Raw genomic sequence first — 14353 nt, forward strand, 5'->3', positions numbered from 1 at the left:
CGAGAAGGATGTTACGGGGGAGATTCGTCCGCATGGCTGCAGTTCGGAGGGTTCGCGATTTGAATGCGCGGCGACTAGGGAAGTTTATCCGAACGTTGTACTGGGAATAGTGTTGCGCAGAACGATACAGTCTGCTTGAATCAGGTTTTTATTTATTTTATTTATTTTTTTTTTTTTTTCTATGCCTTTTGTTGTTCTTCCCCAAGTGGGTTGAGCACATGTGTTCTTTCTTTTACGTAAGGGGTATGCAGCCGTTTAGAAAGATTTATACTTTTTTGTTTTGCCGGACAAAATGTGGTTACTTCGTTAGGAACATTTTTTTCCGCCACACAGTTTTGTTTCCCCTTGAGGCGACGGTTGCAATTCAGTTGGTGGGGAAAGGCGGCATTTCGTTCCGCGCTCAGGTGGAGAATAAGAGCATGCGTCGTTGGAAGGGGGGACGCAGCGATAAGCATAACCGTGGCGCCATTGGAGCTAATTCGACGGGGAAAGATAAAATTAAGGGGAAAAAGGGGGGCCACTTGGGGTGAGTAAATCTGTTCTATGTGCATGGGGACGCTAAAATGGCTCAGCATTGCTTCCTACTTGCGCAAGTGTAGAGAGCGAGAAGGTGGGGTAACGTCCCATCAAATGGTTACTTTGTCATTTAATTATGCATGGTGGTTTCCTTTAAAAAGTTTTTATATTTTTTTTACATTTTTTTTTTTTTTTTTTTGCAAAAGTGACGAGGCGAACACGGGGTGTGTGGTGGGGGATTTCAAAAATTAAGAACGATAAACGTGCAACAACATAGCGGTGCGCCTGTTCATGCCTATGCGCGAGGGTTTTTACGTGGGCAGGCATACTTCTTTCGTTTCATCCCAATGAGCCACCTCTCACGCGGGAGAAGTCGCGATGCGTTAAACATAAACAGGGATGTGTTAGCCAATTTGATAAACAAAAAAAACAAAAAATAGGTGGTCTCTCCTAAACGACAAGCTAGTGGACGGGGGAGGGGAAGTCTCCTCATAAGCAAATTCTTTTGTGAAAGACAAAGTCCTTTCGTTGGCACTCTATCGAGCAGTAGTAGACCTTTTTGCACTTCCCACATCTCTTGAGGTTTTTTTCCTGCAACGAGGGGAGGGGAGGAAGAATGATGGGATGTGTGTGAGCGGTTTGGTCATTGTTGATGGGATTCCATTTCGTTCCAATTGTTTAGCTTTTTTTTTTTTTTTAAGAGAGCGGGTATCCTCTCCATACCGTATAGCAATGTTCGCACACATTCGGGCGCTCAGTCGGCTTGCTGACGGCGGTGCTTTCCTCCTTCTGGGTCTGCATCTGTTTCAGCAGGTCTTGCATGGCTTGCGCCTGGTCCCACCTGCGAGGGGGGGAGAAGTAAGCAGAGAGAGGGTGGTGAATGGTCAGCAGGGCGTTCATAAATATGGCTCAAAATGGTGTGCTAACGCGCATGCATAGAAGCAACCGTTTTGATGTTCTTCTTAAGAATGAGGGAGGGAGGGATGGTCGGCTAGCCGCTTACACACATAGTGTCACTCGGTGGGTACCTATTTTCGGCCTTGGGGGGGTTCTGCAAAAACTGCTCATATTCCGAAATGGTAAAATCGCACCTCCGGAAATCCTCATTATCGTACGTTTTCGATAGGAAGGCATCTCCATAAATTTCCGTGCTGCAGATTCTGGAGGCTCTACTGTTGTAGGGTAATTTTTTTATACGGCCAATGTCGTCAATGTAGCAGTTGACAGCGAAGAAATTTGTTTTCTCTGTGGGGATGGTCAGCGGGATTATTTGGTACGTCTGGGATGACTCCACTGCGTTGTTGATTAGGTCTGGGGTTATTGCGCTGGCGTTTAGTTCTGCTCCGTTCGGTTGGCCGCTCTTCTGCCCGTTCTGGTCTCCCTCTTGCTCTGCTCCAGCTCGTTCAGTCCCCCCATTATCATTTTCCTTGCTCACTTTAAGCTTCTCCTTTATGACCTCCTTTAGCTCATTTTTCCCCTTCTCGTCAAAAATGATTCTCCTAAAGTAGGACGCCAGGACGCCCTGGAACTTCCTCTCGCTCCCACTGAAGGTTAGCTCTTTGATTTGGTCGTTTATGTCGCTGCTTATCAGCACGTATTTGAACTCTTTGTGAACGCACTGGAGGATGTCGTCTGCCATGTTGGGAGGGGGGGGCTGTTCGCTTCTTTCCGTTGCTGCTTGGTGAGGTGTGCCGTTTGGTTAGCACGTCTCAGGGGGGAAGTGCACAGGGGGGGAGGAGTACATGCGTATTGATCGGTATGTAGCCCTATGTAACCCTATGTGACGCTATGTAGAGATGCCCCCTTTTATGTCATGCGAGCATCCCTACATATGGATGACCAGTTGGTGGGTCTGCCAATTGAACGAACAGCGCTGTTGTTGGTGGGTTTGCCAATCGAAGAAAAAAAAAGGTCAGCACAAATGTTTCGTTTCCCCCTGTTGTGGTTGTTTCAAAATTTGGGATCTACCTTTCGGCAAAGCGGTGGAGCGGAAAATGATTCCTTGGGAGTATGCGCGAAGGAAAAGGTCACACGGAATGAACCTTTAAAATTAAAAAAAAAAAAAAAAAAAAAATATTACTTTTCGCAAGTGGCTATGCTTAAGAAGCGGCAAATTGTATGCATATCAATATGCGCGCATGCGTACGTATAAATGATGCAGCGAGAGGAGAACGCGATTGCGCACGTTGCTTTTGCGGTTGTCCCTGCTCCCGTTGAGGAAAGCGAACCTGACGCTGAACTGGTGGGGGGAGGGAGGACGAACAGGGAATAAAAATTTAAGCAAGAGGTGGAAAACAAGGAAAGGGAATTCTCCTCAAGTGGTCATTTTAAAAGTGGGACCATTCCAATTTCGCCTCCCAAAAAGTTATTGAGATGATTTAAAAGGAACATGCATGTATCACTCTGTAGGTGTGAGTGGCGCGATGGTTGCCATTTTGTAGGCCCCCTTGGATTTCCCCTGGCGTGGGCGGCGTCCCCTTTTTCTGCTCTGAAGATGAGAGGAGAACTGCCGTTTCTTTGCCTCTAAAAACTGCAGCTGGGGGCTGCGTTAAAGTTGAGCTGCGAGGCCATTTTTGCTGCCACGAAATGGTAAAACGTGGGGGTATATATTTGCCCCTCGCGGCGTTGCACAATTGTGTAGTGTACATATGAATAGGCATACACATTTTTGGAGATGCAAAATTGGGGGCCAATCCGAATACGCACATGGAGAGCTCTGTCAAGTGGAATAATGCACGCTGTTTTGTGGCCCACTTAGGGGCAACTCGTTCGGTTTATCACTGCAGATGTGCATATTGCACAGGAATTATGCGCGCGCGAGTTTTTTTTTTTTTTTTTCCCTTTTTATTCTTCCCCCAATTATCGCGGGAGGGCAACAAATTGTCTGTAGTTAACGTTTTACTATGCACAACATATGGAAGGCGAATAGCTGTACAGGGGGAAGACGAACAAAGTGGGGGTAGTGGAGGTGAAACGAAACAAGCAAACAGTGGAGTTACATTTTTTAAAAGGCAAAAGGGGGAGAAAAGCACAGCAATGGGCAGAGCGACGAATTTGCCGCATTGCTGTGTGTGCATTTTTTGGGGGGCATAATTTGAAAAACGTAAAAAAAAAAAAAAAAAGGAAAAGAGTTCATACGAAAGAATGTATTCATGTACATGTGAGGGAGAGGATCGTCCCGAGCGCTTTGGCACGCGGAGGGGGAAACAAATGGCTAAGTTATAGGTACAGAGAGGGGGAGAAGGGGATGCCGCGTCGCAGCTTTTTGGTCGCCTCCGTCAAAATGTCGCACATGCTGTCGTTGTTGATTCCTCTGAACGCGCAGATCATCTGTCTGAGCAGTTCGTCCAGGCGCCTGAGGGTGGCCAGTTGGGAGGGGGGGGGAAATAAATGGGGGATGGGCACGGTTGCAGGTAAGGATGTAGGCAAAGGTGTAGGCAAAGGTGCACGCAAAGATGTACGCCCTTTTGTAGACCCTTTTTTGCACACCCTTTTGTACACCCTTCTGTACACCCTTTTTTGCACACCCGGGACTCACCTGAGCGTCCGTATGATAGACCCCTCGTATATCTGCGAGTCGGTGAGAATCTCCATGAAGGAGTAGCCGCGCACCCACTGCAGGACGATGGGCATGATGGCGGACTTGAACTTGTCGAGATAGTCCTTCAAATTAATGTTCATTCCGCATTCGTTCATTTTATTTGAAACGTGCGTGGCGGTTTTAATTATCTGCTGGTAGCCCTCCACAAGAACTGGGTCGCTGATGGCGATTTCTTTGTTTGAAGATTCGTCGTAGACAAAGCAGGAGAGGAAGGCACATATGTAGTCGTAATTGTATTTACTAAAAAAATTGGAGAAGAATAACTCCGCAATTACTAATTCGTCTACGCTGAGGATGGCACTGGCGATTTGTCCTTTCATGGTCACGACGTAGCTTTTTTCCTCGCTCGGGGGGGGGTCTCCCCCGCTGCTGCGTCCGTTCTGGTGGGTCTCATGCGTTGATTTGACTTCCTCCGATTCGGCCTTCTCCCCATGAGTTCCTTCCCCATGGGTTCCTTCCCCATTGAGTTCCTCCCCATTGGCTTCCTCCCCCCTGAGTTTCTGCACGGCTTCCCCCTGCTGCGCGGCCTCCCCTTCCCGGTTGTGCGAAATTTCGATGTAGTTGAGGCCTTGCAGAAGGACGAGCATATTTTTGAGTTCCTTCTTCAAGACGATGAATCGGCACTTTTCTATGTTGGCCTCCAAAAGGTTCTTTTCAAACTGCAAGGCGATATACATGTTATAGAGCTGGTAATACTTATGCAGATTTCTACTGTTAAGTAATTTATTTTTATTTAGCAAATGCTCATAATGGTTAATATTTTTTACAACTTTCAGGAAGGCTTCCTCTTTGATTTCCATTTGGTGCGGGTTAATGACTGGGATGTTTTTTTCTCCGCTGAGGCAGGTCACCATGGTGTTGTACTTCATTTTGGCGTTCATAATTTGGTCTTCATTTTTTTTATCAAATGGTTTTTCTAGATTTAACACGACAGCTGAAATTTGGTAAATGCACTTGATGTGAAAGGTGATGAGTTTCCATTTGGCCTTCATCCTCTCGGTGGCTGGCTCGAATTCCTTCTGTGCGTCTTCTTCCTCCTCGTCGTCACTCTGGGCAAGTTTCCTCTTTCTGCTTTGGCTGTAGGGCACTAGGCAGTCCACGAGCAGCACGTCGCCATCGGTAGCGTTGGCGGCGGTAGCGGTGGTAGCGGCGTTTGCTGAGTGTGCCGAGTTTGCCGCGTTTACGTTTGCGCTCCTGGCGGCGCTGTGGCGCCCGGCGGCGCGGCCCCCGTGCGCCCGCTCCACAATCTTTCCCTCAATGCATATGGCCCAGCCCCATATCAGGTCGTCCTCCACCAGGTAGAGCAGTCTGCCCATGGCCAGGTACGGGGTGATGTTCTTCCTGGCCGTCAGTATGTTCCTGTAGGTTTCGCCCAGCTCGACCAGCTTGTTCCTCAAGATGTAGTAATTGGAAATGCAGGAGAACACCGTGTGGTAGTGTTTGAGCTGGTCGCAGGTGGTGGCGTCAGCGGTGTGTTCGATGTAGGTGCTATCGTTCGCGTCGATGCCCCCCTCGTCGATGCCCATTTCTGCGTCCACCCCTGGAGGTATACCCCCCTTCGCGCTGCCATCTTGGCCGCCCTGTGGAGTGCTCCCCAATTCAGTCGCACCCAGTTGCTCCGCCCCCCCAGAGGAGCACTCATAATTATGGTCCATAATTTTCTTCAGGAGATTTTCTCTGCTGATCTCCTGGTCATCCCCATCCAGGTAGACACTAGTCAGTTGGTTAAAAATTTCTTTAATTTTTTCTTCGACTCTTTTTTTGGCCAAAATTTTCTGGAAGAGGTTTTTCTTCATTTGGTATTGAATGAAGGATCGCTCGATCATAAACTCTGGTCTTATGCCTTCTATTCTGAGTAGATTTAAAATCATGTTGTAGCCCAGGTGGAACTGACTGACTAGTCGGTTGGCTTCCCCGACGAATAGCTTTTCCGCCTCTCTCCAGTGCAGTGGGGTATCTAACATGATGATAACGATTCCTCTATCGTCTAACCCACGTCTGCCAGCTCTGCCAGCCATTTGAATATACTCCCCCGATGTGATAAGCCTTTTTTCTACCCCATCAAATTTTGTTAGGGACGTAAAAACGACCGTTTTGGCAGGCATGTTAATTCCCATGGAGAAAGTTTCTGTGCTGAATAAAACTTTCAGTAGCGATTCCTGAAACATAATTTCGATTATTTCTTTAATGATAGGTAGTAGGCCACCATGATGGATTCCTATGCCTCTCAAGAGGAGGGGAAGAATAAACTGGACCTGCGGTAGGGCCCTATCATCATCGGCTAAAATTTGAATGGCATTTTCGTACAACTCTTTTATGACCTCCTTCTCTGTGTCGTCTGTCAGATCCACCTTATGCATGGAGGTGGCATTTATTTCGCACTCCTTTTTGGAAAATGCAAAAATGATGAGGGGGGTGTAATTACGTGAGTGGCACATCTGCACAATTTTTTCAATGTCGTGGATATTTTTTTTTCCCCTTCTCTGATGCTTATTGTTCCCATTTTGGTGTTGCCCATCTTCAGATAGGTTCATTTTTTCCTTAATAGCATTAACAGCTTTTATAAAATTATTTTTTTTAAAATCTTTATTTTCATCACAAATGAGAAAAACACTTTCGCTAGATGTTGGGTAGATATAATGCTGCAATGGTGTGGGTCGATAGTCCGTATACACAATGTGGCAAGCTTGGCTTTTGATGCTGCTTACCCATTCAGCGAATTGAATACCATTTGGGATGGTCGCACTTAGGAAGATAAAGCGCACCATGAGTGGTAGTAAAATGATGGTTTCCTCCCAGATGACTCCTCTATCTCTGTCTCGCATGTAATGGATTTCGTCGAAAATGACCCATTTTACTTCCTTCGTTAGGGAAGACCCTCTATACAGCATCGATCTCAAAATTTCGGTCGTCATGACGATGATGGAAGCATCCGTATTTATTGAAATATCTCCTGTGATTAACCCGACGTCTTTAAATTCTTCGCTCAGGTCTCTGTACTTTTGATTGCTTAACGCTTTTATGGGGCTGGTGTAGATAACTCTTTGCTTATCCCTTAACCCTAGGGCGATGGCGTACTCTGCGATGACCGTTTTTCCGGCGGAGGTGTGTGCTGAGACGAGGACGCTTTCGTTTCTCTCCAGACACTCAATGGATTTCTTCTGGAAAGTGTCTAATTCGAATTTGTAGGTCCTGGCTGGGGTGAGGGTCTCGCTGAGCTTGTTGTGCACGTAGCTCCTCGGCCGGATGCACTTGTGGATGCAGTTGACGTCGCTGCGGAACTCCTCCAGCACGAGCACGTCGTCGTTGTTGATCGTTTTGCTGTTTTCGATTAGCGTTTCTTCCACGGGTTCGTTTGCGTCGCAGTGGCTGTCTCCATTTTGGCCGCTTCGGCCGTCTTCGCCGCTTTGGCCGCTTCGGCCGTCTTCGCCGCTTTGACCGCTTTGGCTGCCTTGCCCGCCTTGCCCGCTTTGCTCCCCGTTCAGCTTCCTCACCTTGCTGCCTGCAGCTCTGGTCGTGCCGTCGACGTTTTGAATCTCGTTGTATATTTCCTCCTTGATTTGGCTCTGCACCTTCTGGTCCCTCTTTTTGCACGAAATGAGGTTTTCGACGTTGATTTGGGGGGTCCCCATGGGGGCGGACGGAGCGCTCCGCGGCTGCGCGTTCGACTGCGCATTCGGTTCCGCTTCCCCTTTGGCGTCTCCTTGTCCGCCTCCCCCTGCATCACCCTCTCCAGGGTGGGTACCCCTTTCGTTTTCCCCACCGGGGTGTGTCTCTCCTCCCACTGCGCCTTTCGCAGTATGCATCTTACCGAGTGTACCCTCGTTCACTTCCCCCTGACGGTGGTTGTCCAAGGGGACTCCGGCGCCCCTCCTTTCGCCCGCTTCATCTTTTGTGGAAATATTATCTACAAGGTCGTTTTCCTCAAACACGTTAAATAGCTCATCGATGTTACCGCCGGACATAATTATATCGTCTCGATTGAAGCTGGGGCACTTTTGTGGGGGGCTACAACTTTGGGGCGATGGGGGGTACTGCTTGTGCGTATGGTTAGGCTATTCCACGGATACATACTTTGTTCACCCAAATGGGGGGGGGTAGGGGGGAGTTATATATCTCTATCAACAAATGGGTATTTTTCTGAGCCTTCCAAAGAGAATGCGCACTTATGGGGGAGAATATTCCTTCCCGTTCTATCCGCCCCTACTATATACTGGGAAAAGAGGAAAAAATGAAAGAAACGAATCTGATCTGAGCTGTGGGTCAACCCTTTTATCTTTCGCAAAATGAGGGGGAGGCTCACTCCAGTGTGGTTTTGCTATTGTGCGTGTTTTTTAATAGCAACTTGGGGAAAAGGGGGTAAAAAAATGGGGTAAAAAATGGGTAAAAAAAGGGTAAAAAATGGGGAAATATTGCTTTACGCGCAAAAGATCGTCTCTATATGCAAAACAACGTAGCTTTTATAAGCATATCCCCAAAAAGAAAGCGTTTTTTTTTCCTATACTTCCCCCTTTGCCGCAATCTCCCACGCTTCATTTTTTATTTTACGGCATGGCGCCCCTCGGCGTATACCCAGCAGAATGTACATATGCATACGCGTCGATGTACGCTGTACTATTTTGCGCGTGCTGTTCGAATGGCCAGTATCTCCACGCGTATTACATTTGAGTGCAAAATAAATGCAAAGTTGGCGCAAAAAATGGTTGAAGCTTTTTCCTTTTTTTTTGTTTCCTCCGTTTATGTTGCCCATTTTGATGTTTCCACATGACGGGTGAATTCATGGGCGAATTTTACGTTCCTTCCATTTTGTTAGCCTGCATAGAGGAATCGCCCAAAGGAGAAGGTGGGGGAATTAGAGGCTGCTGTGTTAAACACATTGCAGAAGCACCTCCTCAGGGGGACGCTAATTTTGCCCATAAGGTATATAAGCAAATTTTCGAACAGAATATGCCCAGACTATTCGGCCACCCAAAGGTCATTTGGCATTTCCTTTGAACATGAACCGTTTGATGAGGGGAAATAAAACCCTTTTCTTTTTTATAACCGAAACATACGTGGGTGAAAGGTACACATATGTACCCATTTTTACTTTCTCTGCTCTGTCCCCATCGAAGTTAACTCGCGAGCACTTTGGAGAAACTGAACGGAAGAGCAACACTGGTGTGGAGCCCGGGTGGCATCGATTTGTTGCTGATAATGCAACGACACCGTGGGTGGTACTTACGCTTACGCCTCTGCTCAAAGTTGCGGCATACGCGTATTTTTCGTTGTGCATGCCCCATCACGGGGTACAATTAAAGTGAGTTTATTCCACCTATCTTATTGTGTCGATTCGCACGAGGGGCAATATCCTTAGCGGGGATCGCGGTTTATTGTTCATCAGACATTCCATGCTGAAATGGGCGATCAAAATTGTGTGCACGAACATCGGGGTAGCAACACTTATGCGTCTCTTCCTGTCAAAATTGGACGCGCATGATTGTTGAAAGGGGGACAGAGGCATGTCACCCCTGATCAATAAATATTTTCCCCCTTTGGGAGCATTCCCAACGATATGCGTATTCTGCTTATTCCTCTTATTTCGCGTATGCCTTTTCGGAAAAGGTAAAATTTTGCTAGCGATGGCAGCTCATGAGATGATGAGAAAGACGAGGAAAGGTAAAAATGGGGAAAAAAAAAAAAAAAAAAAGAGGGGGACAAAAGTTTCTTTAAAGTTGACCTCAACAATGCTGCCACATGTAGATGGAAAAACCATTTTCGGTACTTCCCCATTTGAGCATTTTACTTTTCCCCCCCTGTGCACTTGTGCGTACAGCGACGAGGGTGATCCTTTTAATGTTCCACAGAAAATATGTCACATGACCGCGGCGAGGAGTGTACAACAAATCTGAGTTGTTTACCCCCTTTGCAGTTTTCCTACACGAACGGATAAGCGTGCGCGGGTGTATACCCCATGCGCGAGTTTAAGTCAGCGTAATGTCCCCCCCGCATTGGCGTTGTTTTAACGAGTTAGTGCAAAGCACGTGTGTTTGCTTGTTTATGTATGTTTACTTTTGCACGTTTGCTTATGTATGTTTATTTTTGCGCGTTTTTTTTTTTTTTTTTTTAATTTGCCTCAAATGGCTGAATCGTTTGTGGCCCGTTATTGCGGTTGCCCATTTGGTGCTTAGCCTGGTTAAAGTTGAGTTTTATTTTATTTTATTTTTTATTTTTTTTTTTTTTCAGTCATTTGAACGTTTTTCCGCTTTGCACAGGGCCCCTTTAGCTCATCTCCCCACTGCTTAAATTTGTTCTTCTGTATGCCATTGAGGAGGGTCACATTTCGCGAATTTTTCTACATGAAGTGAGGGGAAAGAGCGCATAGCGGATGTGTGCGGAGATGGCCATAAACTCGTTTACATACGTGCAATTGAAAACGTTCGCGGTGAACCGTCGCCGAGTTGGCTTGTAAAAAACGTGGTTGAGAAAAAAGGCGAAAAAGGTGAAAAAAGGGAAAAGCGCGAAAAATGAAAAAAGTGAAAGGGTGAAGGAGCGAAGCGCACCGCAGCGTAGCATAGCATAACATAACATAACATAAATTAAAGGTGTATGAACACTGGGTTATTTTTTTTTCTTTTGCAAACACAAAAATGCCTACGTATGTAAAGGCTTGTTTACACACGAGCAGCCAAGCCATTATGGTTTTCACCAGCTACCCCAATGTAAGCCTTTTTTTTTTTTTTTTTTTTTTTTGTTGTTAAAGCAGTTATCACATCCTTTTGCTTAATTTTGTGAAGTTTATCTTGTAGGAGGAAGTAAGATGTTTTTTCTTTCCTTTCCTTTTTGCATCATTTTGCTTAAGGTCTATGGGTATGGGCATACCCGAGTGCGCATTGCGGGAAGTCAGCCATGACTCTCATCATTTTGCGTTTTATAATTTATATTTTGTGCTACATAGTATATGCTATATAGTATACATTTTTCCTTTTTTTTCACCTCTTCGCGCTTTCCTTGTGTTTCTACATTTGCGCATGTTCATTTTTGTACTCCTTCGTTTGTGCAAGTACGATTTTACATTTCCCTACTTCGCCTTTCTACTTTTCCTTTCCACTTTTCCTTCCCATTTTGCTTTCCCATTTTGCCTCCTCACTTTTCCTTCCCATTTTGCTTTCCCATTTTGCCTCCCCTCTCTTCCTTCCCATTTTGCCCCCCACTCCTGTGAGATGCCTTTTTTTCGTAAAAACCAAGCCATGTTGATTGCCACAGCTTCACTTTAAAAACCGCGGTCAAGGGCGCCACTTGTGTTTGTTTAAAGATATGTGTACATGTGCGCGTTCGCATAAACATACATATATACCCGTACGCATAGGCGTATGCATTTTTTTTGTAAAATTTTTTGTATTACTGTGATAACTCGAAAAAGAAAAAAGGAAAAAAGGGAAAAAAAGAAAAGCGAGAACGCACACAGGAACGAGCGAGCTTTGTTTACCTGAGGTGGGGAAAGATTGCCATCTGCAAAACTTTCGTACCATTACCCATTTGCAGTGTTCACCTGCCCGCTGTGCGAAAGCCTTTTAAGCTGCAGAATTGTTTCATGTTTGATGCATGAATGTGTGTGTGCTGGGCGTGTATGCTTCGTGGGTGTACGCAACCTCTGTGTGGGCAGCAACCGCGTGAGCAACAACCGCGTGAGCAACAACCGCGTGAGCAACAACCGCGTGAGCAACAACCACGTTAGCAACAAGCGCATACGCAGAGCCGGTGTGGGCCTTTCCCCTTTTTTAAACGACGGAAGAGCGGAAAACCAAGTTGTAATCTTCCCCCCCTACGTGATACGCCTTTTTCCTCGTATGAATGCGCAACAGCGCTGAATAAACCTCAATTTTGTTTTATTTTTTTTATTAAAAGAATTTTTTTGATTCATTTTTGCGTTTCCAGCCTTTTCTTTCCTCGTTTTTCTTCCTTTCATCATTCAATTATATTTTTTTTTTATATATTTTTTATTTTTTTATTCAAGCGAATTCACACTACGTGGGTGTAAAATATACGAGTGTGTTTCCCTCATTTTTTGTGGAGAGAATATTTGAACGTCCATAAAGCTTAACGTTATTAGTTACACTACGCCTCGGCAACTGTGTGACTGCATTTTTGGATCACCAATGTATGCATGTGCGCGAGTAGTACCTCTTTGTACCTTTGCCTAAGACGTACATTCGTGCACACACACATGAGTGTGTGAACAGACACAGGTGCGTACAAGTGTTCTTGTTCACGCGCGTGTTTTCCCCCCCCGTAGGTATATATCTGCGAGTTTGTTTGTAGCCATATGCTTACGTGAAATGTGCATGAATATGTTTGTCCCACGTTGATAATACCTAAAAGGGGAGGAAGAAAGTAACAAAAAAAAAAAAAGAAATTGCACAAAAAGGGAAGAACAACGGTATTATTCGATGGGGTAATCCCGCATGTATCATTTTAAACACTTTATCGTTATTCACTTTGTGCAAGTAAGAAAAAAAAAAAAAAAAAAATTGGAGTGCCTTTTTTTTTTTTTTTTTTATCTCAGTAGATAGTAGTACATACAGCGCAGACTCCCCATGACGTAGTCGAAAAAAAGATGAAAATAAAAAAGAACAAAAAAAAAAAAAAAGTGAGATATACATATTGAATGATTTTATCAAAGTGCTTTACACAAAATAGTAAAAGGGGCTGGACAGAGAAAAATATGAGTTGTGTTTTAAGTGCTTATTTACACATTTAGATAAATGCAGAAGGACGCAAATGCATCCACGTGTGTTTATTTTGCCATTTGAGTAAATGTCTTATTTTGTTTGAGTTCGCGTGTTTAGGAAACTTGAGGCAGTTTTAAGGAAATTTTTTCTTTTTTGCTTTTTTCATTTCCCTGCACTTTTTATTTTAACACATTGCAGAGAAGACATAAAAATTAGCGCAATTGTTTATCACGTTTATGGTTTTTTTTTTCCTCTTCTTTTTCCTCTTCTTTTTCCCCTTCTTTTCCCACTTTTTTTTTTTTTTTTAATATACCAACTCGTTTATTCGAACGGTTTGCCTTTTTTTTACACGCCCCCTTTGTGTCTCTCTGTGTGAAAGCATTTGTTATGTGAACGTACGCACATCAAGGCGTCCTTATCTACATGCATGCGTGCCATACGTTTATCTTAGCGATCTTCTTGGGTAATAATTGTGAATACACAAAAGGAAGCTCACTTTTTTTTTTATACCTTTTAAAGCGCGTACAAGTCCAGCCATTATGTGAGTCGTTTTCCCCTCCTATTCACAGGAGCAGTTTTCGTAGCGGCCATACGTATAGTAATTTTTTTTATTTTTTAACTCATGTTATTAATATTTGTGGGAGGAAGTGAGACGAACACGAGTTCATATGGTTTGCCTAAGTTGGTCATTCGCGCTCTGCATACCTGACTGTGGGCTGGCCTGCCATCGCGTTGGTGTGTCATCGTGTTGGCGTGTCATCGCGTTGACGTGCTATCGTGCCATCGTGTCATCGTGTTGGCGCGTCAGCTGAGGCTACCCCGCGGCATCGTACCTCACCGAGATTGCGCCATCGAAATGGGGGGGTGACAAATCGTGTGTATACATGTGCATGCCCATATGCGTACGTAACCGCGTAATAGCGTAATTGCGTAATCGCGTAATTGCGTAATTGCGTAAGCGTGCCTGTGCCTACTGCTCACATACGTACGTTCGCACATACATACACGAAATACCGACGCACGAACGAAAGAGCCAATTCACCCAAGTTCTGCCAAAAGAGGCAAACAAAACATACACGTATCAGTGCCCATATAATGCTCTTTGGCCGAATGGTCATTGGAAGAAGTGTGCCTCGTTTTTCCTCCCCCCTTTTTTCATTGTGTTATATAAAATTTTTTTTTTTTCCACAAGGGAACACACCCACATATAGGGTGCGCCCTGCGTGCAACCCTCCCTCGTGTGTGCATACCTGTCCACCAATTTGATGATGTTTTAATTTTAGTTTTTTTTTTTTGTGAAAAAGTACGCGCATTGGAAGGGAAGCGGAAAGTGGAAAGCGGAAATCGGAAAGAGGCGGAGACGAATCGGAGAAGAAGCGAAACGAAGCAAAGCCAAACGAATCGGAGACGAAGCGAAGCCAAGCGAAGTGACAGTTTTGTTCCCGTATAGATATGCAATCAAAAGGCCCGCTCGATCTCGAGGACACAGCACGCTAACGCAACGGCAGAGAAACAATTCAACACG

General features: G+C 45.2%; 2 protein-coding genes across 2 annotated transcripts, besides 19 other annotated features; both read right to left on the reverse strand.

The window, feature by feature from the left end:
- Positions 1-516: 516 nt before the first annotated feature.
- Positions 517-648: a microsatellite.
- Positions 649-714: 66 nt separating this feature from the next.
- Positions 715-735: a microsatellite.
- Positions 716-2155, reverse strand: PVX_113275 (hypothetical protein, conserved; the record flags this gene model as incomplete). Its single annotated transcript, XM_001615997.1, has 3 exons — positions 716-1107; positions 1240-1357; positions 1545-2155. 3 exons carry the CDS (start codon positions 2153-2155, stop codon positions 1006-1008), a joined length of 831 nt encoding a protein of 276 aa, XP_001616047.1. The 3' UTR covers positions 716-1005.
- Positions 1180-1202: a microsatellite.
- Positions 1239-1262: a microsatellite.
- Positions 1675-1701: a microsatellite.
- A 510-nt stretch (positions 2156-2665) lies between the features above and the next one.
- Positions 2666-2690: a microsatellite.
- PVX_113270 (ATP dependent RNA helicase, putative) lies at positions 2685-8082 on the reverse strand (the record flags this gene model as incomplete). Its single annotated transcript, XM_001615996.1, has 2 exons — positions 2685-3871; positions 4055-8082. The coding sequence occupies 2 exons, from the start codon at positions 8080-8082 to the stop codon at positions 3736-3738; spliced, it is 4164 nt and encodes a 1387-aa protein (XP_001616046.1). The 3' UTR covers positions 2685-3735.
- Positions 3314-3335: a microsatellite.
- Positions 8066-8126: a microsatellite.
- A 304-nt stretch (positions 8127-8430) lies between these two features.
- Positions 8431-8452: a microsatellite.
- Positions 8453-8625: 173 nt separating this feature from the next.
- Positions 8626-8663: a microsatellite.
- Positions 8664-8767: 104 nt separating this feature from the next.
- Positions 8768-8790: a microsatellite.
- A 297-nt stretch (positions 8791-9087) lies between these two features.
- Positions 9088-9114: a microsatellite.
- A 434-nt stretch (positions 9115-9548) lies between these two features.
- Positions 9549-9577: a microsatellite.
- Positions 9571-9594: a microsatellite.
- A 390-nt stretch (positions 9595-9984) lies between these two features.
- Positions 9985-10018: a microsatellite.
- A 227-nt stretch (positions 10019-10245) lies between these two features.
- Positions 10246-10275: a microsatellite.
- Positions 10276-10583: 308 nt separating this feature from the next.
- Positions 10584-10612: a microsatellite.
- An 81-nt stretch (positions 10613-10693) lies between these two features.
- Positions 10694-10737: a microsatellite.
- A 202-nt stretch (positions 10738-10939) lies between these two features.
- Positions 10940-11046: a microsatellite.
- Positions 11047-14353: the final 3307 nt, after the last annotated feature.

This window comes from Plasmodium vivax, chromosome 11 (assembly GCF_000002415.2).
Source record: "Plasmodium vivax chromosome 11, whole genome shotgun sequence".
NCBI classification, from domain to species: Eukaryota; Apicomplexa; class Aconoidasida; order Haemosporida; family Plasmodiidae; genus Plasmodium; species Plasmodium vivax.